Source organism: Malaclemys terrapin, chromosome 8, assembly GCF_027887155.1.
Source record: "Malaclemys terrapin pileata isolate rMalTer1 chromosome 8, rMalTer1.hap1, whole genome shotgun sequence".
Classification (NCBI taxonomy): Eukaryota; Metazoa; Chordata; order Testudines; family Emydidae; genus Malaclemys; species Malaclemys terrapin.
Genome location: NC_071512.1, coordinates 66,676,620 through 66,699,972, shown reverse-complemented (window position 1 = coordinate 66,699,972; position 23,353 = coordinate 66,676,620). Strand labels below are relative to the sequence as shown.

At 41.3% G+C, this 23,353-nt stretch overlaps 1 protein-coding gene across 1 annotated transcript; it reads left to right on the top strand.

Moving 5' to 3' along the window:
* Positions 1 to 654: 654 nt before the first annotated feature.
* ATP6V1G3 (ATPase H+ transporting V1 subunit G3) lies at positions 655 to 23,136 on the top strand. Its single transcript, XM_054038740.1, has 3 exons — positions 655 to 749; positions 12,952 to 13,052; positions 22,638 to 23,136. Exons 1-3 carry the CDS (start codon positions 668 to 670, stop codon positions 22,809 to 22,811), a joined length of 357 nt encoding a protein of 118 aa, XP_053894715.1. The 5' UTR covers positions 655 to 667; the 3' UTR covers positions 22,812 to 23,136.
* The last annotated feature ends 217 nt before the right edge of the window (positions 23,137 to 23,353 follow it).

Sequence of the window (23,353 nt, the reverse complement as noted above, 5' to 3'; positions counted from 1 at the left end):
CAGTCTCTATGGGTCAGACACAAGCGGGGATGCAGCAAGGCATACACTGAAAGTGGTTTACACATACATGCTTGCTTAAACTTTAATGTCTGCAAATTCTCGTGCTTGGAACTTTGAAATTCATTTTCTGCCAGTAAAACTAACATTTCCAGGTAATGCAAACACAAAGAGGCACAAGCACAGTTCTATTTATTGGCCCGGGTCTACTTTGTTGGCCCTATTATTCTGACATAGTGCCCATGGAAACTGCTATTAAAAGAAAACTGCAGTAAATCAAAATCTTTTTTGTTCCTGATCCCACTAACAAGAGTTTAATAACTAAATTCTGCTTCAGCAGAGGGTTTATTTTTAAATAAACCTCCTAAAACTGTAAGTTTGGAGCATCATTCCCTTATTTTCCACAGTGCTTTAATCAACTCATTATAGGTATTGTGTGACCTAGAGAAGGAGAGAATCTCTATAACCAGTCATCATGGGTTTCCAGATTCCACCCTTTGTTGTTCTTGCACAACAACAATCTGCCCAAAGCAGGCTGGACTGGTGCAAATCGGATGGGTCTTGTACTGAATGTTGACACAACAAAATGCACAATGAAGAGGTAGGCAATGGTATATAATTCCCTTGCACACCCAGTTATTACAAAGTCACAACAGACCCAAACATCAGCATGACCAGCCAGTCCCAGGGAATCCAGCAGCTTTTACAGGCAGAAAAACGTGCCAAAGACAAACTAGAAGAAGCCAAAAAAAGTAAGTATCTGGCCTGGGTTTATTGTATTTTCCCGCTGAATACTCATTAGATAAAAACCGCAGTATTTATTTTTAAATGTTGGGTTCTTTTTCCTGGCCAACGCAGCTGAGCTGCCCTGGAAGGTATTGCAATTTGCTGCTGGTTTAGCCCAGATGCAAATTACTATCCCCCAGAGCAAATGGGAAGCAGGAAAGGTATTGTACCTGTCAGCGCCACTATCTAGCCCTAAATGAAGTCAATGTGAGTTTTGCCAGAGTTAGGCCCTTAGTTATGATAACTTAAAGCTTGTGGCTGCTTACTTTTGATTTGGAGAAATTTTTTTAAAAGTTAGTCAGCCAAAGGAATATTTCCAAATCAGGAACCCAGATAATTGATAAGCATAATTATATACATGCACTTAAACTGTGCCCACACTTAATCAGGACCTAAGCTGCCAGGTGCACTTATTCTGCTGTGCATGAACATACATTCCTACTGTCATCACCTCAACCACTGCCACACCACATGGGATATTCGCAGAGCCTTTTTAGCTTAAAACACCTTCCAAACCCCTTGGAGCCAGAAACTGACATCAGAAAGCTAAGTGCTTCTGACAGTGCTGACGCACTGGGATTAGCGTTAAAGTCTGAAAATACAGAAACCCAGCTATTGTTTTGTCAAAGTTACAAAACATGTATATTGATCAAGTACCTGCTTCATCTATATTATTTTAAGCAAATTATGTTTGTCTCCTCTTTAAGAATTATTGGTGAAGAGGAAACAACTAGAACCTGTCCCTGACGTGAACTATTTTATTATTTAGTATCAGAAACAGGGCAAAAGATAAGACCTTTCTCTAAAAAGGACAAATTTGAAGTACCAGATTCATTCACAATCTAAAGAAATGGGACAGATTTTTGTCTGTATGCTAAATATTGCATTCTGTGCCTATTAGTGTAAATGACAAAACTCTCAATGACTTAAATGCAAGTAAGGTCAGACCTTAGCAAGATTCCCATTTGGGATTTCTAAAATCTAGTTTACAAAGAGATTGTGTACCAGGATTTCTAAGATCTAGTTTGCAAAGCGATTGTGTACCCGTATGGTCATTTTGGTTAGGAGGATGCTTTTTTTACTGTAATAATTAAACTGGGACAGCCCCTAGTGTGCACACAGTATAACTGGTGCTTTATATTAGTATAACATAGTCTCCTTCCCTTACAGGAATAGCTATAGTAGTGTAGGTATCGTCTACAGTAGAAAAGTGTAGCAATACCAGAAAAACTTCCTAATATAGACACAGTTTTTACCAGCAAAAATGTGCTTTTGGAAACGGTTTCTAGCAGGTACCCAAACAAAATAAGGTAAACCAGCAATCAGATTATTTTGCCAATATAGCTGCATCTACACTAGGGCTTTTGCTGGTATAACAGTGGTCTATCCATGGTATTTTCAGAATTCTTCTATGAACCATAATTTAAAGCATTATAGTTTTTTATTAATTGTTTGAATGTCCAGGTTTCATAGCAGTAATTTAACACAGACCAGATATACTAGTCTAAATCCAGAATAATTTCAACAACTTCAAAAGAATCACTCTGGATTTAGACCTATGTAAATGACAGCAGAATTTGACTTATGGTTTGAAAGAAATAAAATAGAATGTAAACAAAAAACCCAAATATTTCTGAAACAGTCATTTAAAAATACTAATGTATCTGTTATAATTATCACTTAACAGGTAACCTGTGCACATAGTCATTTGTAAAGCAAATCAAGCATATTCTGTTTCAATTCAGAAAACACCAGCTCTAAGCCAATTTGTACCAGTTAACATCAGAAGATCCTGCTCACAGGTTGGCAATCAGCAAATCTTAGTTTAAAGTAAAACAATGAACTTGTCCTATCTGTTCTAATGCAACCCTTTCTATGTTAACTGTAAATATGACCTACATTGAAAAACAGCTGTTGTGCAACTGCTCCAGTGGATTTTGCAAAGGGGATAAACAAATGTCTTCTGGAGCCTAGAATGAGACTACCAACGCATTGCATACATCCCAGAAACAACCTTTGAACCCAAATCTCCCTTTAAAATTCTGCCATCTTGTCTCCCCTATTTTCACTAATAATTACCCAGCTCTCAAAAATAAACATGCATTGTCAGAGCAGGGATGTCAGTCCACCAAGGCTCCTTTTGGACAAAACAAGAGAGGAAAAAAACACTAATAGAAATAAGTTTTTAAAAACAAATGATGTATTTGGCCTTTTCTTGGTTAATATCTGGTATATATTTCATGTAATATAAAAACTGCAAATACTGATCCACTAACCTATATTAAATTTTTATAAAGTGCGGCATATCCTCCTCAAAATGAGTATTCCAAATACCTACATAACAGACAATTTAATGTGGTCTTGAAACTAAAATGTTCTATTTTTTTTTTTTTTTAAGAATGACATTTTAGTGCTTGGCAAATTACAATCATGTCATTCACATGTAGAAACTTACCAGAGAATCCTCAATTATGTATTTGAAATTTCAAAGCCTATTTGAGCAAGGCAGCTTTAGTTGAATGGAAAGTAAGATACAATTTTTTTTTTTATTAAAGTAAAATGTGGCATTTGCAGAAATGACCAACTTACCATGATTTAATTTTATGCATGACCTCACAAATCTGCAGCAGTCCTAAAAATCTCATCAATACTTTACTAATCAAGGCTAGTATATTACTATTAAAGAACTACTGCACCAAGAGTACATTTTTTTCCTGATGCTATTTAACAATACTTTCCAGCTGAATAGAGGAAATGAAGACTAATAAAGGGCTACCGAATCACAACAGGTGAAACTGAAGCCTGGTCAGCATGATGGCAGTGCAGTGGGGTGAGAGCCCCCTCTCGGCACCACCTTTCAGGGGATGGGAGCATCACAGAAGGTGAAGCAGCTTCAGCAGAACTGCTATGTCCCTTCCCATACAGGTGGATGAGAGGTGGTGGGGAGTGGGCAGAGCCAGTGCTCTGTTCTGCTGCCTATGCTCCCCTCCCCCCAGTAAATGTGCCCTTTCAATTAAATTCTCTTGGTGGAAGATCTGTTTGTTGTTGCTGAAGCTGGTGGCCATGGTTTTTGGTCAAAACTTCAGGTCAGCATAATTATACATTTACCCACACACCATGTCAAAATTATTTTCACTATATTCATTGATTATTTTTGCCCCTCCTGAAATGAATATAGCAAATCTCTCTTTGTCATCAAGTTGGCCTCCCTGCCTTCAGCTATCTCCAGCTGACGCTTCTCAGTAGTCTTGACTGAATTTCAGTTTTGTGCCACCACTAAACATGTAGGACCAGAACCACTGACTTGAGCAGAGCTATATTGATTTGCATCAGACGAGCATCTGACCCATAAAATCACCTGTATCCCTGAACAATAGGCCTAACTTTGAAAAGCACGACTTGTTGTGCAGATAGGGTAGCAGACAAGAGTTTATGTTAGACAACCTGATTCATTAATTTTCGCTTGCCTCTAGTGAAACAGCAGGTTTAGATCTAGTTAATACTTAATTAAATCAGGTGCAGTATATGCACTATCACATACAGAGGCAGCAATGTACACTAGCAGCAATTTACCCGCAGCTCTTCCAAAACAAAGTCACTGGTGTGCCATGACCAATGGTATCATGGAGAAACTAAATGGCTGCCACTGTTAAGTGACAACCAGTGTGTGGCAGCAGATACGGTATATCTTACACATCTTACTAGAACACAGTAAAAAAAATCTCAGTTTTTTTTTTCTTCATCAGATTAATTACCAAAACCAAAGAAATCCAATTTTGTAATGTGTCTTAGTTTATTTAATATGGGGTCAGGAGGGATTGTTTGTGACCAAATGTGTAACAAATGTACTAGAGATGGGCCCCAGCTGGAACCCCAAATTTGAAACTCCCCCAGACTTAAGGGTAGCTTAGTTTGTTCTCGAGATCCAAACCCAGATTGTGAGTGATGTACATCAGCACAGCTCCCATCAAAGTCAATTGGAGTTCTGCAGGTTTACATCTGCTAAGAACTTGGCACCATCATTTAATTATAAAGGGGTAGCTCTATAAAGCTTTAACTGGAAACCCAGATCTGAAGACCTTCAAATTTAGAGGGGTTGTGTTTCAAAATAAAGACCCAACCCCAGCTCCAAATTCTGTTGCTCAGGCCAATCTCAAGCATTTACATGAGTCATTCAGTCCATGCTCACTGCTTCTGGATATTTGGAGCAGTATCAGAACCTGATGTAGCAAGGTCTGATTCAAGAAATACAACCTGTGGAAAAGAATATACTTTAATCTTAAATGGGTAAAAAAATGTCCATCCTCTGCCCTTCTCTACAAACTCCTAGCAATTTCCAGTGACATGTGGACTCTGACAAGTGTAATTAAGTAAACGGAAAAACATTCCACAAGATGGGCTGATGTTCAGTAAATCCACCAGGTTATACACTGTGTATTGCTCCTTCTGTATAAAGGCTTTCTATAATCACACCTGATCTCTCCTTGAATCCTACGATAAGCACATTCAGTGAGTCAAGTAGCCCATAATCAATACGAAGCTTTAAAAGGAATTTAGTGTGTTTGGTATTTCTCTGCTTCTAAATCTATTCACTGAAATGCTGGTAGTGACTTGGGACTGGCCTGCCCACTGAGCAGATAATTTACCCCAGATCAGTCATTTATACTTAGAATTTTCTTGAGTTACAGACCCATTAAAAGCACTTTTTCTGGAAAACTTCAGATTAGTTTTTGAGCTATGCTTAGGAGAGTTATATTCCTCTGTTACATGTGATATGGCTTCATATGTACAGAACAACTGAAATAAATCCACGGTAGCATGCTGAAAAACAGAAGAAATGAACAATTGCCTCAAGCCTGATGTGTTTTCTGAACTGAATCATGTACCAAAAGTGGATAGTTAGGCCCTCAATGTATTCTTACTGACACCCGTTTTACAACAGTGATTTCAGTGGAGTTACTCCTGATTTACACTGCTGCAACTGACATTAGAATCAGGCCTTTAGTGTCTAGCAGACTGTGAAAAAATGGCATTTAAGGATTACATGCAGGGGAATTTTAGTAGGATAGATTCAAAATGTGGCACATATCTTGGCAAGTTTCACTGTAAGAGCAGATTAAAGCTGATCAAAACACTTAATAATGTATAAGGCCTGGCATATTTAAGGGTAGTGGGGGAGGGGTTGTGGGATTGGCTGGTTTTATCTTAGAAATATAAGAAACATCAACTCTTAGCGCTCTGCTTTTGCTGGAGAACTTTTCTGGGGGTTTCAGAAAAGGAATTTTTTTTAACTTTCACACTTTAATTGAAGGAGTGTGCGTGTGATGAACCTTTTGCTCCAAAGCATTAATAAGTGTAAAGTTGTGAATAGGTGGAACCAAAAAAAAAAAAAAAGATCTTTTAAACAGACTAAGACTTGCTTTCTTAAATGCCCAACGTTCACTCCCATGGCTCTTGGGTGTGTGTGAACAAATGATTTTTTGGATCATTAACTGAAACAAAAATTGAAAATAAATTGGTTCAAGTCAACCCAAAACAAATATTTCTGGCAAACTGAAAAAGTAAAACAATATCAATTTTGCTCAGCCTGAAACAAAATACTTAATTTGAGTGGCTTTTACCTATTTTAAATAAAGCTGAAGTAAAATTTCAAATTTAATGACATTTAAAATAAAAATCTAAACATTTTGTTTTGAAAACATCAACATGAAATGTTTCAATTTTTTGGATTTTTTTTTTGACCAAAACAATCCAGCAAATTTTATGCAAATTCACAAAATGTTTTGGTTGACCAGAATCTACAATTTTTGGCACACACACACACACACACACACACACAGTTTCATCTGAAAAATGTCATCGTGCTTTGCTTGTGATATCATCATTTCATTAATTCATAAATCATCATAGAGTCTTCCAGGCATGACAAGACCAAATATAAAAACAAAAAAGACAAACACATTTCTTTTTCCCATTGGGGATCAGCTTTAGATCTAGCATTTTATAGCTCCCTCCAGGGGAGCAATTTTTATAGTGGGGGTGCTGAGAGCCATTGAACCAAACTGTAAACCACCAGCAGCCCTAGTTCCAGCAACTATGGCTCCCTCAACTGAAAAGTGCTGGTTTCCCACAAAGTAGTTTGTGGAGAATTTGTAGGATCCTGTAGGGATTAGGGGTATTTTGCCAAAATCCTATAAAACAAATACACATATAAACATCAAATTCCAGCAGTTATCACAAGTTCACCACTTGTTTCATGTTCCAATTCCATAAGCAACATGTTTCTACTAATTTTTTCTCTTTCCTCTACACCTAGCATCCCATCAGACCCAGGAGTTACATATATCATATCCAATTCTGCAATGATTTTACATGCTGAGAGTACTCATTGACATCAATGGGACTGCTCACAGTGTGTAAAGTTAAGCATGTGCATAAGTCATTTCAGAATCAGAGCCTTAGTCTTTATTACAGCCTAGGGGCTACTTAGCATAATACAGTAAAAGCTGTGTTATCCGTAACTTTATCAACCAGAAAGCTCTATTAACCGGCATTTCTGATATCTCCCCATACAAAGGTTCAATCTAGTAACCAGGACTAGTATACTGTCCAGGAGGTTATGAAAGTGCACATTCTGCATTCTACTTTTATGCAAAAGAGGCAGAAGACAAGTAAGCAAGCTGGTATCAGGGATTTATTCAAAAAAGCAGCTTCCAGGATGTGTCATAGGGTCATTAGATATTTCGGCCCAATCTCCTACACCTTCTACATCTACAGTGATAATTGATGTTGATAATGATGACCCTGAGGAACTGCAAGATCCTGAAGTGCCTTCTGAATCATCAAAGAAAGATTAAATTATGTTCAGTATAGTTTTAATGTTAAGTGTACTTTTAGTGATCTGGGTGTATGCCATGCACTTCCCATAGTGATCTGTAGTGTCATAAGATAACCTACTGTATAGAAAACTTTACCCGTATACACCTAAGTGCTTCAAGAAACCAAGCACTCTGCAGTGCAGTACTACTACTGGATTGGTAAGTACCGGTATACTATTTAATACTTGATTCATTTTATTGTATTCTAATTCTTTGAAAATTGGTATTCCATTGGTAAGTATAACTCTTAGCTAACCGCACTTCCCCCTCCCCCACCCATTCCTAACATTCCAGATAACAAAGATTTTACTGTAATAAATAAATAAATAAATACAATCTTGATAGACTCATAGACTTTAAGGTCAGAAGGGACCATTATGATCATCTGGTCTGACCCCCTGCATGCTGCAGGCCATAAAACCGTCCCTACCCCTTCCCTAGACTCTGCTGTTGAAGTCCCCAATCCTGTTTTAGGTGACTTCAATCAGCAGAGACCCTCCTGCTAGAGATCCCTGCCCCACGCTGCGGAGGAAGGCGAAAAACCTCCAGAGGCTCAGCCAATCTGCCCTGGAGGAAAATTCCTTCCCGACCCCAAATATGGCGATCAGTAAGACCCCGAGCATATAGGCAAGAGTCTCCAGCCTGACCCCTGTCAGCCATTATACTATTTACCTACCATTGCTTGGTTTTCCTTGACTACTATGCTTTACCATTAAACCATTCCCTCCATAAACTTATCTAACTTAATCTTAAAACCAGACAGGTCCGTCGCCCCCACCGTTTCCCTCGGAAGGCCGTTCCAATATTTCACCCCTCTGACGGTCAGAAACCTTCGTCTAATTTCAAGCCTGAACTTCCCCACGGCCAGTTTATATCCATTCGTTCTTGTGTCCACATTAGTACTAAGCTGGAATAATTCTTCTCCCTCCCTTGTATTAATCCCTCTAATATATTTAAAGATAGCAATCATATCCCCCCTCAGCCTTCGCTTTGTCAGACTAAACAACCCAAGCTCCTCTAGTCTCTTTTCATACGACAGGGTTTCCATTCCTCTGATCATCCTAGTGGCCCTTCTCTGCACCCGTTCCAGTTTGAGTTCATCTTTTTTAAACATGGGAGACCAGAACTGCACACAGTACTCCAAATGAGGTCTCACCAGCACCTTGTACAACGGAAGCAGGACCTCCTTATCCCTACTAGATATACCTCGCCTAATGCATCCCAAGACAGCATTGGCTTTTTTCACCGCCACGTCGCATTGTCGACTCATAGTCATTCTGCGGTCTACAAGGACCCCTAGGTCCTTCTCCTCTTCCTTTACTTCTAACCAATGCGTCCCCATCTTGTAACTAAAATTGTTATTAGTCATCCCCAAATGCATCACCTTACACTTTTCACTATTAAATTTCATCCTATTTCTGATACTCCAATTCACAAGCTCATTCAAGTCTCCCTGCAGGATATCCCTATCCTCCTCCGAATTTACAACGCCTCCCACCTTCGTATCATCCGCAAACTTTATCAGCCCACTCCTGCAATCGGTTCCGAGGTCAGTTATAAATAGATTAAATAAAATGGGTCCCAAAACCGAACCTTGAGGCACTCCACTAGTAACCTTCCTCCAACCGGACAGTTCACCCTTTAATACTACCCGCTGCATTCTCCCCATTAACCAATTCCTTATCCACCTCTGGATTTTCATATCGATCCCCATGTTTTTCAGTTTAACCAATAATTCCTCATGGGGTACAGTATCAAACGCAACAAAGAGTCTGGTGGCACCTTAAAGACTAACAGATTTATTTGGGCATAAGCTTTCGTGAGTAAAAACCTCACTTCTTCGCATCCGAAGAAGTGAGGTTTTTACTCACGAAAGCTTATGCCCAAATAAATCTGTTAGTCTTTAAGGTGCCACCAGACTCTTTGTTGTTTTTGTAGATACAGACTAACACGGCTACCCCCTGATACTTGACAAGTATCAAACGCTTTACTGAAATCCAGGTATATTAGGTCCACCGCATTTCCCTTATCTAATAAATCCGTTACTTTCTCAAAGAAGGAGATCAGATTCGTTTGGCACGATCTGCCCTTCGTAAAACCATGTTGTAATTTATCGCAATTGCCACTAACCTCCAGGTCCTCAACTAGTTTCTCTTTCAGAATTTTCTCTAACACCTTGCACACTACAGATGTTAAACTAACAGGCCTGTAGTTACCCGGATCACTTTTTTTCCCTTTCTTGAAAATAGGAACCACATTAGCTATTCTCCAGTCTAACGGGACCACCCCCGAGTTTACAGATTCATTAAATATTATCGCTTATGGGCCTGCTATTTCCCGTGCCAATTCCTTCAATATTCTTGGATGAAGATCGTCCGGTCCTCCCGACTTAGCCCCATTAAGGCATTCAAGTTTTGTTTCTACCTCGGATACGGTAATCCCCCATCTTGAATGCCCCTCTGTAGTGGTGCTAGTATCCCTAATACCTTCATTGGCCTCATTAAACACCGATGCAAAATATTCATTGAGATATTGCGCCATGCCTAGATTGTCTTTAATCTTCTCTCCGGCAATAGTCTTCAGTGGTCCCACCTCTTCTTTCTTTGCTTTATTCCTATTTATGTGGCTGTAAAACCTCTTACTATTGCTTTTAATTCCCCTCGCTAGGTCCAACTCTACACGGCCTTTGGCCTTTCTCACTCTATCTCTACATTCTCTGACTTCACTTAGGTACATTTCCTTACTGATCCCTCCCCTCTTCCACTCTTTGTACGCTTTCTGTTTTTTCCTAATCGCCCCTTTGAGTCGGTCGCTCATCCAGCTCGGTCTAAATCTCTTGCTTAGTAATCTTTTTCCCTTTTTTGGAATGCAGGCCTCCGACAGCTCATGCACCTTTAACTTGAAGTAATCCCAGGCTTCTTCTGCCTTTAGATCCATTAATATGTTTGCCCAATCCACTTCCCTTACCAGTCCCCTTAATTTGTTAAAATTGGCCTTTTTAAAGTTATAAACCCTAGTCTTTGACTTAATTCTGTTACTCCTCCCATGTATTTTAAACCGAATTAGCTCATGATCACTGGAGCCCAAATTGTCCCCTACTACCACTTCCTCAACGAGGTCCTCACTACTTACCAGAATCAAATCTAAAATGGCCTCCCCCCTCGTCAGTTCAACTACCACTTGATGGAGGAATTGATCAGCAAGCACATCTAGGAACATCTGAGCCCTATTATTGCTACTAGCGTTTGTTCCCCAATCTATATCCGGGAAGTTAAAGTCCCCCATAATTACACAGTTTCTATTAGTAATTACTTCTCTAAACACATTAAATAGTTCCTTATCCATATCCTGGGTCGATCCCGGCGGTCTATAGCACACTCCAAGCACTATCCCCGGAGAGGCTCTAGTAGTCCTATTACCCAGTGTGAGTATTGCCCAGACGGACTCTGTGTTATCTAATCCATCCACTATTATTTCTTTACAGCTTATTTCACTATTGACATACAATGCCACCCCCCCACCTTTACCTTTGTTCCGGTCTTTCCTAAACAGCGCATACCCCTCCATACCTGTGTTCCAGTCGTGACTGCCATTCCACCACGTTTCTGTTATTCCTACGATATCTGGTTTCAGCTCTTGGACCAAGAGCTCCAATTCCTCCATTTTATTACCTAGGCTTCTGGCATTGGTGTATAAACACCCCAATGTATGTCGTTTAGCCTGTCTCCCATTAGTAGCAGTATATGTTGCGGGCCTCCTTGTGTCCTTCCCCCCTGTCCTTCCTATCTCCAATCTCATCTCCCCGGCTATTTCTCCTCTCATTTTACTCACCTTTTCCATACTGGAATCTGGCGTGGAGATTAACTGTGCATCTCCCAACCATCTCCCCAAACTTCCTAGTTTAAAGCTCTTTTGATAAGATGAGCCAGCCTCCCTCCCAGAAGTCTATTTCCTTCCCTACTCAGGTGAAGCCCATCCCGCGAGAACAGGTGTCTGTCCCCGAAAGCCTCCCAGTGGCCATACATCCCAAAACCCTCCTTATAGCACCACTCTCTTAGCCAACTATTTATTCTCACTATCCTATCAGCCCTTTGCTGCCCTTCCCTCGGAACGGGCAGAATCCCACTAAAGATAATCTGAGCCTCTATCTCCTTGAGTGTCTTCCCCAGCCTAGCATAATCTCCCTTGATTCTCTCTAACGAGAACCTAGCCTTGTCATTCGTTCCTACATGAAGGATTATCAAGGGGTTCTTACCTGCTCCTTTTAGGATCCTTTTCAACCGCAGGTCCACATCGCGTATCTTTGCGCCAGGTAGACAGCACACCCTTCTGTTCTCCGGGTCTGCCCTGGTCACAGGCCTGTCCAATCTCCTCAGTAAAGAGTCTCCAATTACATACACCTGCCTTCGCCTGGTAACAGTGCGATCTAGTAATCTAGTCTCTAATCCCTCTAGTCCTGACCTGTGCCTGTTCCTATCTTCCCTCAAGCTCCCCCTTATGCCTTCCTGATTCCTCCCGGGGCCCAGAATTGGTGCTGTCTCCATCAACTCCTCCCCTCTCTCTCTTGGACTAGCTGCTCATCACTTTCATGTTTCCACACATTAGTGCACAAAAGCTGCTTTGATATCCTCTGTGTCTTAATCACCCACCTGTGCATTTTACAAATTGAAAGGGGGCCGGGCAATACAATGTAAATGTTGCAACTTAGTTTGCTAGTGGCTGAGCTGTATCTTCAAAGTGCCTTGAAAATTTGCCAGCATTAAATAGAATCCAGTTGGTGTGGACTGAAGGGTTCCTGGCAGCAAGTCAATACAGCAAATCTTACAGAATAATGTCTCTTCCAATCAGTGACAACTCAAACCTGTTCTCTGGTTGCTACTGTTGGCAATTAAACAAAGATAAGTATTTTATTTAAACATGAAGCAGTGATAAGAAATTGTCATTTATGTTGTGATAAAGAACTCAGTTGAAAATGCCGTATGCTATATTGTTGACAAACCTACACATTTTTTATGATTGTTGTGTACTTGTGGATAAGAAGGGCCTGATATCATAAATTGGGCACTTTAGTGACTTAGGAGCACAAGTTCTATTGACTTTCAATGGAACTTGTGTTCCCTAAATCATTTAGGCACTCCTGAAAATCTTACCAGTAATCCACATGCAATCAAAATTCTCAAGTACTTTACTGGGGATTCAGTACATGGAATACTATGCTGTGTAGAGACAACCATCTCTTCAGGCACAATGCTAATTTCAAAGTAATCCTATGTTTCCTCTCTCTGTCCAGGAAAGGGAAAGAGATTGAAGCAAGCCAAAGAAGAAGCCATAGCAGAGATAGACCACTATAGGTTACAGAGGGAGAGGGAATTCAGGCACAAACAATCTAATGTAAGTAAGAAGCTTACATACATATTTCACAGAGGGTCTGATTCAATGTCCATGGAAGTCAATAGAGAAGGGGAGGAAATGATTCAGTAAGCATTGTATTAAGTCCTTACTGTAGATCCTTTGTGTACGGTACACTATCAGCTGGCCAAGAATTCATAATGACTAAATGTACTTATTCACTGAAAATATTAGAGATGGGGCTGGACTGCAAAGTTTGGCTCTTTTCACAGACTTCAGGGACTTTTGGATCTGGGACTTTGGACCTAAACCTTTCTAAAATTCAGGACTGTTCAGATTCTGGGGATCATTCAGGCCCATCCCTTGGGAAATACCGTATATACTTGTTCATAAGCAGATTTTTTTTTTTTAGTAAAAAAGGGAAGCACCAGAAAAGGGGGTTGGCTTATGAACGGGTATAGAGAGAGAGGTGGGACACAGCCCCTCCCCCCAACAGAGGGAGCAAGGAGAGGCACCACAGCCAGCAGAGCCAGAACGGAAGAGGCGGGGCCAGAGTCTCTCCGCTTCTGGCCACGCTGCTCTCCCCTCAGCCTCTGAAGCAGCTGCGGCTCCGGGGCTGGCAGGCTGCAGCCGTGCCACTCGGTCCTGCCCCCCAGAGCAGACTGTGGCTGTGCTGCCTGGCCTGCCAGAGCACGCTGCATCCGTGCCGCCCAGCCCAGCCTGCTGGAACATGCTGCGGCCGCACCGCCCGGTCTGGCCCACCAGACAGGCTGCAGCCGCGCTGCCCAGCCTGCTGGTGCAGCTCCAGCCAGGCCAGAAACATCCTCCCCTGGCCCTCTCCAGTTAAGGTGGGAAGGAATGGGATGGGGAGAGTGTGGGGGTCCCGGGCTAGGGGTTGGGTCATGTGGGGCAGTGGTCACAGAGGTTACTCCCCTGACCCCCAGCTTCTCCTCCCCAAAAAATGTCCCCACCAGTTGCTGTCTTGGCCCATCAAGGTAAGCAGCTGGCGTGCCGGGATACTTTGTTTACTTAGGTTTACCTCTGTGCCTGCGGACGCTCGAGGTGAAGAAACCATCCTAATGGCCTGGAAGCCAAAGTTTGCTGACCTCTGAATTATAGGGTCGGCTTATGAACGGGTCATAAAAATTTTCCATTTTTACGTATCCATCTTGGGGAGGTCGGCTTATAAACGAACCAGCTTATGATCGAGTATATACATATAATGCACATATTTTTTAAAAAGTGCCTTCAGTTTCTCTTTTTTAATGCCAGTCAGATTTTCTATTAACCTCGGAGCAGAAGCTGGAGTAAGGTACAATTTTGGTTGCTAACTAATATACAAAGAGTTGAAGCTGCAGTGACTTATTGATGTCAATGGGGACCTTTCCACTGACTTCAGAAGGCTTTGGGTCAAGCCCTTTGAAAAGCTATTGTGTTTATTCATTTATAGTGTTGGACAAAATTTTACAAGCAGAACTTTTTTCAGTAAAAAATGCAGATTCAGCAATACCACAATGTTTTACAAGTTTGTGTTTATGTTATCAAAGTTTGGTTGCAAAAAACAAAACAAAACAAAAAACAGAATTCTGATCAAATGTGAACATTTTGTTTTGGAAAATTTTTGGTTTGAAATGACTTTACATTGCAACATTTCCTTAATTTGTTTATATACATAAAAATCCAAAATGATCTTTCTTTTAACTTTTTGATTCACCAAAAAGTTGAAAAATTTTCATTTTTGGTCCAAGCCAAACAATTTTTTTTTTTACTTTTTTAAACTGTCAGTGAAATGAAAAATCTATTCTTTATCTAGGTTCTGATAATTTAATCTTAGCTTCCAACTATGCACACAGCAACATCTGTTCAAAACTAATTTTTTTCATTACATTTTTCAGAGTAAAACAGTAATCTGGCTGGCATTTTTGCACCTGAATTTCTGAAGTTTAGTAAATTTTAGATATTCCATCATTTTGCAATTTTCTTTGCTGTTTTCATGAAGGGGTATCACAAACTATTCTCTTTGCTTTACCAGACTTCCTTTTTTGTCTGATTCCGTGTAAAGCTACAACAGCTGAATGGGGCAGGGAGGAGAAGAAGAAGTCAAATTTATCAGCTTGTCACTTCAGCCAGAGTGTCAGCTCCAAGAGATAATGTCACAGTAAAGCAGGCAGACTTGTACTGCACATACTATTTCAGATTTTTACTGACAATTTAAAAAAAAGGTAAAATATCTTTCAGATGTGTTCACCTTCAAGCCAGAATGAGAGAATCTGTCGTCTGATGTCTGAAACAGCAAAGGAGAAAGAAATTTCTCTGTGCATCACTTTGAGCACAATTTTTTCATTACACCCACAATTAGCCCATTGAGTTAATATTGTAGATTGTGGAGTGAAGCAGTTTACACAAGAAGCCAAGAGCACATACGGCTCTTCCAATGCCAGCATGTTGTAAACAATCATTACAGCTCTCCTTCACTTTCCCTGACCCCATTATGTCGGACATTTGTCTGTCCCAGAAGAATGACAACATTATTAACCCAAGCCTGGAGGGCAGTAAGGAGGTCAGTGCCAGAGCAGTGGTCACTAACTAGTTCATTGTGCTGGCTCATGTATTCCTATGCAAACATTTATAAATCCACACTTATTACAGCCACATTTAAAGTTACCATTGTACTTAGTATCTTGAATGTGGCTCGTTAGAGACATGTTGGACTAAATTCTGTGCTGACTCACACCCCAGCCACAACATATTAGACCATAATAAATAACAACAGTAAACAACAATTAGTGTTGAATAAGAGTGATAATTGCTAATATCCACTTTAGCAATGTGCAAAATTTGAGCACAGATCTGGATCCAAAATTTGCCAAACGGGCCTATCTTTGTTATCTTTGTAACAGACTAAATCAACTCTCTCCCACGGATTCTAACTTTGGGGTGTACAAAATCCACTGCTGAATTTTGAGACTCTCTCTCATAGTGAAATAATACTATGGCCCTTCCACATGAGGAGCTCCAAGAGCTTGATAAACATGAATGAATTAAGCCTAAGAAATGGGGTGTAAATAAGTGCATAATTTACCTGGTTAATTTAAACTACAATGAACAGGTTTCACAACATCCTTAAGGTATGGCACCTACCTATGGAGGTACAAGGCCTGATGCTGATCTCATTCATACCAGACGTAAGATTAGAAGCAACACTATGGAAGTCATTGGTCTGACACTGGTGTAAAATCCTCAAAGTCAAAACAGATCATAACTTAAATACAATATCGAATGAAGTTCAATAATATGAAGGGTTTGGAACTCAGTAGCAGAAAAGAAAGAACATGAAAAAATCCAGGCAGAAATTCAATTATTAATTAACTTAAAATACTGTATTTTTTTCCTATGGTGTTAATTAAGGGGGAGGGGTCCCTGGTGTGGAGCAGGCTCCACCTAAGTGTGTAGTAATGCTCTTGAGCATTTTCCATGGGGTTGGTTTGGAGACAACATCTAGCTACTCTGAATCTGCAGAAAGTTCTCTCTATGGAGATGGCTCATTATGTGGAAGGAGTCAGATCTTTCCCAAGTAAAGGCCCTCAGGGTTTGGCCCAAAGTTAAGATACATATAATGCTAATTAATATCCTCAGAAAAATAATTATTACAGATAATAATAATCCCTTTAAAATTTTATGTTTCCTTTTATTTCTCTCAAACTAGCAAAAGTTTTAATTCTATATTATGGACCAATTGCTTACTAGATGCTACTTAGAAAATGAATATAATTTCAATGGAAATCCTTCTAAAGGAGAATCTTAATTCATTCACCTTGTCATCTTTGAAGGCAAAATTGGGCTGAAGTCACAAGGAAAAAGTCACAAGGGGAGCAGCAAGAGACCACTGATTTGGTTGACTTCATATACCCTCTACACACACAAACATGCATCATTTGAAAGCTTATTATGTCTACTTTAAGATGAGGTATGATGTGGACCTGTCAAGCTGAATTGCTTACCTGCAAACATTTGATTTGCAGTATAAGCTGCATACACATCAACATCAACAAGAAGCTCTAGAAATCCTGCATCTCCCCAGAATTTCCCAATACATGCTATAAAACAGCACAGAGTACAAATCATATTGGTACCAAGTTCATTTGAGAGAGTCCATTTCTCTTGCCGAGCAACAGCATACAGCTGCCAATTCTTGGTGTCAATGACATGTTGCTATCCTAGAGTGACTGACATTTCAGCACTGTAGGACAGACTGTGGCCCTGGCAGCTGTCTTGGCATCCACAATAGGTGCATATGCAACTGCTGTGTAGGTGCTTTTCTTTGTTGCAAGCTATCAATATCATTTGGTATTGGCAGGACATCACGAGGTAGTAGTCTTAAAGACACCAGGAGAAATCTCGGACAGTGCTCATTGGTAGGTAACAAAAGTTTATTTTCTCAAGTACTTTTTCATGGCAAGTCAGTTCTGGACGTGTTCTAGTTTTTCAAATGCTGCACACTGCATCAGAGACTCTGATTACCCGGGGAGACCAAGTGACTTTTCTTTCCCAGGATTCAGTGACTTTCTCATGATGCTGGACTATCTGCAGACTGTTCTTGAAATAGCACTCTAGCCACTGAATAGAAGGTATTCTTTCCATCACTGGTCTCTTTGTTGATGTCTATACTATCATCTCCTTCGTGGATGAGATTTCCACCAGCATGAAGTGGTTCAATTCCATTTGGAATGGGCACACTTCCCTGGAGTCTTTCTACTTCAGTTTTTGCAACATTAATCATGAATTGCCTTACTCACCATAATGGATGCAGAATCCCTGAAGATGTTGTATGTCAATTAAATTGCATGACCCAAACTCATGTGTAGCTGTGTAGCAAGGCTTATGTGTAATGGTGTGATAATTTTGTAACCGTTAACTACTATGCACTGCGCAACTGAGAAGCAACTCCTCTGACGGTCTTCTGAGATATGACACTCATTGCTGGCTGAGTTATATGCCTCTTTAGTCAGCAACCAAAGGACAAACTCCTGCACTAACTGGGGTACAAATGCAGCTAACCTCTGTAAACTGCAATCACCTGGCTTTGGATAATATGCTGAGGATTTCATTTTGGCTATTTCAGACCGAAGGACTGAAGTAACATTATGCAAAACCACTTGTTCATTTGAAAGCTGTTCATCAGGCTCACTCACCAGAAGAATATCTTTAAAACATTTGGATGAAGTTCCTGCTTCAGATGACTAGCAGCTTAGATACCATCACCTAATGTCATTGCACTGCACAGAATGATGGTAGACATGCCTTGTCCATGCTGTGCATGGAATGAATTTGCAAAACCGCAATGTTGTTTCTAATCTTACCTGTAATTTGGGACTGGAATAGCTTGCAGTTTCTACATCCGAGAGAAGTAGAGCTTTATATCTTTGTAGCAGCTTGGACCGGAGAAGAGCCTTCTTGTTTCACATAAGATCATTGTCTTCTCTTCAATCAGCCGATGAAATGCAGTGTCATAAGTGTAACTAGATGGTTTTGCTTTAAGATTTATTTTACATAAGTAGGAAGAAAGGCATGTTGAGTGATACAGTGCATCCTTAGCAATCAAGGCTTCCACACATAGTCTGTGCAATATGGCATCATCTCCTCTTTGAAGTGCTGCCTCCCTTACACTGGTTGCTCTCTCAAATGTTTCTAATTTACAAAATTTCTTATTTTTCTTGTGTGTTTCTCTCAAGTAAACAATGCACTGGGATCAAACACAGGAGGATGTGCTTGCTCTGGTGGCTATGGAAGCACGTGAACATGATGCTCTCTGCTCAGATTCAGAGTCTGTTTTCTTTCCTGGGTTCAAAACATCCTGGACGTGTGCCAAATTTAACTTGCTTGTGTTTTTCCAAAAGCAGCCTTGATAGCACATTGCCTAAACTAGAAAACTCATCCAGTCGCCAGCAATACAATTCATCTCTCCTGGCTTCTGCTGGCAGCATCACAGAATTCTGTGCAGCACTGGTGGCTTCTGACAGTTTTGCATTCTTTTGATTTTTTTGACAAATAGCACATTTTTCAATGTTTGTGGGAAGTCTTTTTCTCTGACATAAGCTTTAAGGGACTTGTATCCTCCACATCTTCATATATTTCCCTGTGGAGGTAAAATTTCCAAGGTATATTGTTAGTATTATCACAACCACTACCACCATTTCTCATTTGTAGACATATACAAACATGTGCTAAATTCGATATAGATTAGATCTATGTTAGTATCAAAATTGCCATTTCCATTTAGTGAGCACTTGATTGAAGCCCAGCATGTAGCTGTGTATTGTCATCTCTAACATTAATACTGAGCTGTGAATAATTACATTAAAAAAGCTAGATTCTAGAATATTTCAATGGCTTATACTACATGCATAGGCAATTACAAATTAAAACCTCTACCAAGCAAACTATTTGCTATATTGTATGTACAAAAGCTTATAAATGGAGGAGCATTACATTAGGAATTCACATGCATTTATATCCACCCACTATGCAGTATAAACCATTGGCACATAATCTGCTACTACTGGTGCCCAACCTTCAGCAAGAGACTGACCTTGTCAGCAAATTTCAATTGAAAATATAGGAAACTACTATAATCACTTGTGAGACACTTTGACAATTCAGAATATGAAAAGCAAAAACATTTCATGTAAGTATATTGCAGTATGTTGATATTCACCCTTTTTATCACATGCTAAACAGCATCATCATTTCTGAAAAGAAAAACAAACTTGGCCATGCAAAACCAATATATATTTTTAATACATTGTCATTTGCTAGCTTTGACCAATAAACAACACATTGAGGTGTTGAAATTAACAAACAGTATTTGTGGAACTGTGCAAAAAAAAGGACATTCAATTTGGGTACCATTGTTTCACTTCACCTTCAGGCTTACAGCAACACATGACAGCTCTAATCGGACCTCATCTATAAACACATAAAATAAACTTTCCAATGATATATGATGAGGATATGTACATTCAACTCCAAAAATATGACCCTTTTTGGAGAATTGCTGCTCACCTATATCATCCCTTGTATCTGTGACCATTGGACCACATCACACAACCATAGGGTTACCATATTTCAGCAAGCAAAAAAGAGGACGGGAGGAGCCCCGCCCTAGCCCCGCCCCCGCCCCTCCCACTTCCCGCCCCCCCAGAACCCCCCAACCCTCCCCCCGTTCCTTGTCCCCTGACTGCCCCCTCCTGGGACCCCTGCCCCTAACTGCCCCCCAGGACTCCACTCCCTATCTAAGCCTCCCCGCCTCTTGTCCCCTGACTGCCCCAACCCTTATCCACACCCCCACCCCCAGACAGACCCCTGGGACTCCCACGCCCCATCCAACCACTCCCCACCCCCTGACAGCCCCCCCCGAACTCCCAACCCATCTAAACCCCTCTGCTCCCTGTCCCCTGACTGCTCCGATCCCTCTCCGCACTCCTGCCCCCTGACAGCCCCCCCAGAACTCCCAACCCATCTAAACCCCTCTGCTCCCTGTCCCCTGACTGCTCCGATCCCTCTCCGCACTCCTGCCCCCTGACAGCCCCCCCCAGAACTCCCAACCCATCTAAACCTCTCTGCTCCCTGTCCCCTGACTGCTCCGATCCCTCTCCCCACTCCTGCCCCCTTGACAGCCCCCCCCAGAACTCCCAACCCATCTAAACCTCTCTGCTCCCTGTCCCCTGACTGCTCCGATCCCTCTCCCCACTCCTGCCCCCTTGACAGCCCCCCCCAGAACTCCCAACCCATCTAAACCTCTCTGCTCCCTGTCCCCTGACTGCTCCGATCCCTCTCCCCACTCCTGCCCCCTGACAGCCCCCCCCAGAACTCCCAGCTCCCCACCCCCCTGCTCCTTGTCCCCTGACTGCCCCTTCCTGGGACCCCTGCTCCTAACTGCCCTCCAGAACCCCACCCCTAAGCCTCCCTGTTCCTTGTCCCCTAACTGCCCCCTCCTAAGACCCCCCTCCAACTGCCCCCCAGGACCCTACCCCCTACCTGTACCCTGACTGCCCAAAACTTTCTCCACCCCTCCCCCAAAAGCCCCCCCCCGTTTCTTGACTGCCCCCTCCAGAACCTTCCTGCCCCCGGTCCCCCTTACCCTGCTGCTCAGAACAGGGTGTTGGGCTCTGTGCGAGCCGAGCCGGACACGTGGCTGCGCTTCCCAGCACAACAAAACCCGGTCCCTGGCCCTGCACAACAAAACCCGGTCCCTGGCCCTGCACAGTGCTGCCGGACCGGGTTGCAGGAGAGGCCAACTCAGAATGCAGGGCGGCTCCGGCTCCTCTACGGCCGCTCAGGAGTCCAGCCCGGGATTTTTCTGCAGCCCTCCCAGCCGCTCGCTCTGCCGGGGGAGGGGGAAATCCCGGACATTGTGAGTGCTTTACAAATTCCCCCCGGACGCTATTTTTAGCGCGAAAAGGAGGACATGTCCGGGTAAATCCGGACGAATGGTAACCCTACACAACCACAACACAATTTGCCCCAACAAGTAGCCTCTGCTCAAGAGAACCACAGGACTGAAACAATAGTAGGGGTGTGCCTTGGAACCACAAAACCTACAATTCATACTGTATATTGCTCCTTTATCACACCCACAGGGTGTTCTCTTTAGCTCTGGGTAGCTACTGTATATTGCACTATTTTTAGAATTATCGGCAGCAACAGCCAGGAGAAAAACTGGAACTCATATGGAAAAGCCCTATAGATTTTAATACTGATGACAACAACTGGATTCTATAGCGATCTAATAGGCTATCATTCTCTATTTATTTCTTTTCCCAAGTTTTCTGAGCCATCCTACAGCAGGGAATATAATTTTTGATTAAACTCTATAGGACTTTTCTATAAGGGAAGGACACTCACAGGAAGTTGGGGCACTGGAGGGATGAAGTCACAAATTTGGAATGTGTGCATCTGTTTATAACATAACCTTGCGAAAATGTTCAACTAGTCTAGAAAGAAGGGACGGTACAATTACATTTGAAGCGAATATCCTAATATTTACTGTGCCAGAAGCTGTCTGGTATTTGGCCAGATAAGAAAATGTAATATTAAAAGGCCTCAAATGAGGCCTATTGAGGGTTATACATCAGTAACTATTGAAGACATTTCAGTGCTTGAGAAACACAAAGCCTTCATTTATTTTATTTATTTATCAGGAAGCATTCCCATCTTCCACACTTCAAAAGCCCTGGTTTTCATTAATTTTGTGAGCTCAAACAAACCTACCAGTGATAGAACATAGTGGATTAATCAATGAAATTAAAATATTCAAAAAATGTTATAGAAGAGAAAAACTCTTAGTAGAGTAAACATTGTACCCAACAGTGACATTGGAAATCTGCACTATGTGGGGATGTGTTCCATTGCTAACAAGTATCCAAAGAGTTCCCATTAATCCTGTTTATTATGTTTATGGTTTAATCTAGTTTAAACCTGACTCTTACAGAGCATTGTGAAAGGTTTGCATAATGTTTATGTTCGGGGATAGAAAAACATTCTTAGAGGCTGCCCCAGCTACAGTAAACACGGCTGTGATGTAAGCCTTTATTTTGCTCATAGGGTTTCTCTTGTTTTGCTTTGTAGATAATGGGATCCCAAGGTAACCTCTCCACTAAAATAGAAGAGCAAACAACAGAAAAAATCCGAGACATCACCAATAGCTTCCACAAGTACATGGAAAACGTAATGAAACAACTTTTGAACATGGTATATGACATCAAACCTGAAATCCACCCAAACTACAGAGACACAGTTTAAATCCCATTGATGTGTGCATGTATCAACAGAAGCCACACTGTTTTCCTAGTAACCCAAATCATCTTCTCCTTTATGGGATTGTCTGTATGTGAAAGAGAAATACTAAGCCCAAAGCACACTGCCACACACAATGTTTTTGGGGGGATAAAATTCTACGAGGTTTCACAAGCATTTGGTGGAATGGATTTGTTTTTCCTATTGATAGCTATTACCCTGTCATTTAAATAGTAGAAAGCCGACAACAGCAGAATAAGTGATTATTTGACACTGACAGCTTTTTAGTGGGTGTCTTTATTTCTCTTCTTATATAAAATGTTCTGTACTACTTGGTGTGTTGCATGAAATCATTTGTCCCAATCTTTAGTACATTTAAAATGATCAGATATGTGATAATGTTTCATTTTACTTAAAATGAAAGAACTTCTCTCTTGTTTTGAGCAAATGGACTGTGTTGGTTATGGGGATTATAGGAGCAAACTCTTTCAGTTTCCTGTATGCATTTGCAATGACCTGTCTAGAATAATGAGACAGACAAGGTGGGT

Bases quoted from the DNA above. Each gene is read 5' to 3' on its own strand.
- ATP6V1G3 (XM_054038740.1), top strand. From the start codon at position 668: ATGACCAGCCAGTCCCAGGGAATCCAGCAGCTTTTACAGGCAGAAAAA. The intron at 750-12,951 runs GTAAGTATCTGG...CTCTCTGTCCAG, and splicing joins ACTAGAAGAAGCCAAAAAAA to GAAAGGGAAAGAGATTGAAG. The intron at 13,053-22,637 runs GTAAGTAAGAAG...TTTGCTTTGTAG, and splicing joins TCAGGCACAAACAATCTAAT to ATAATGGGATCCCAAGGTAA.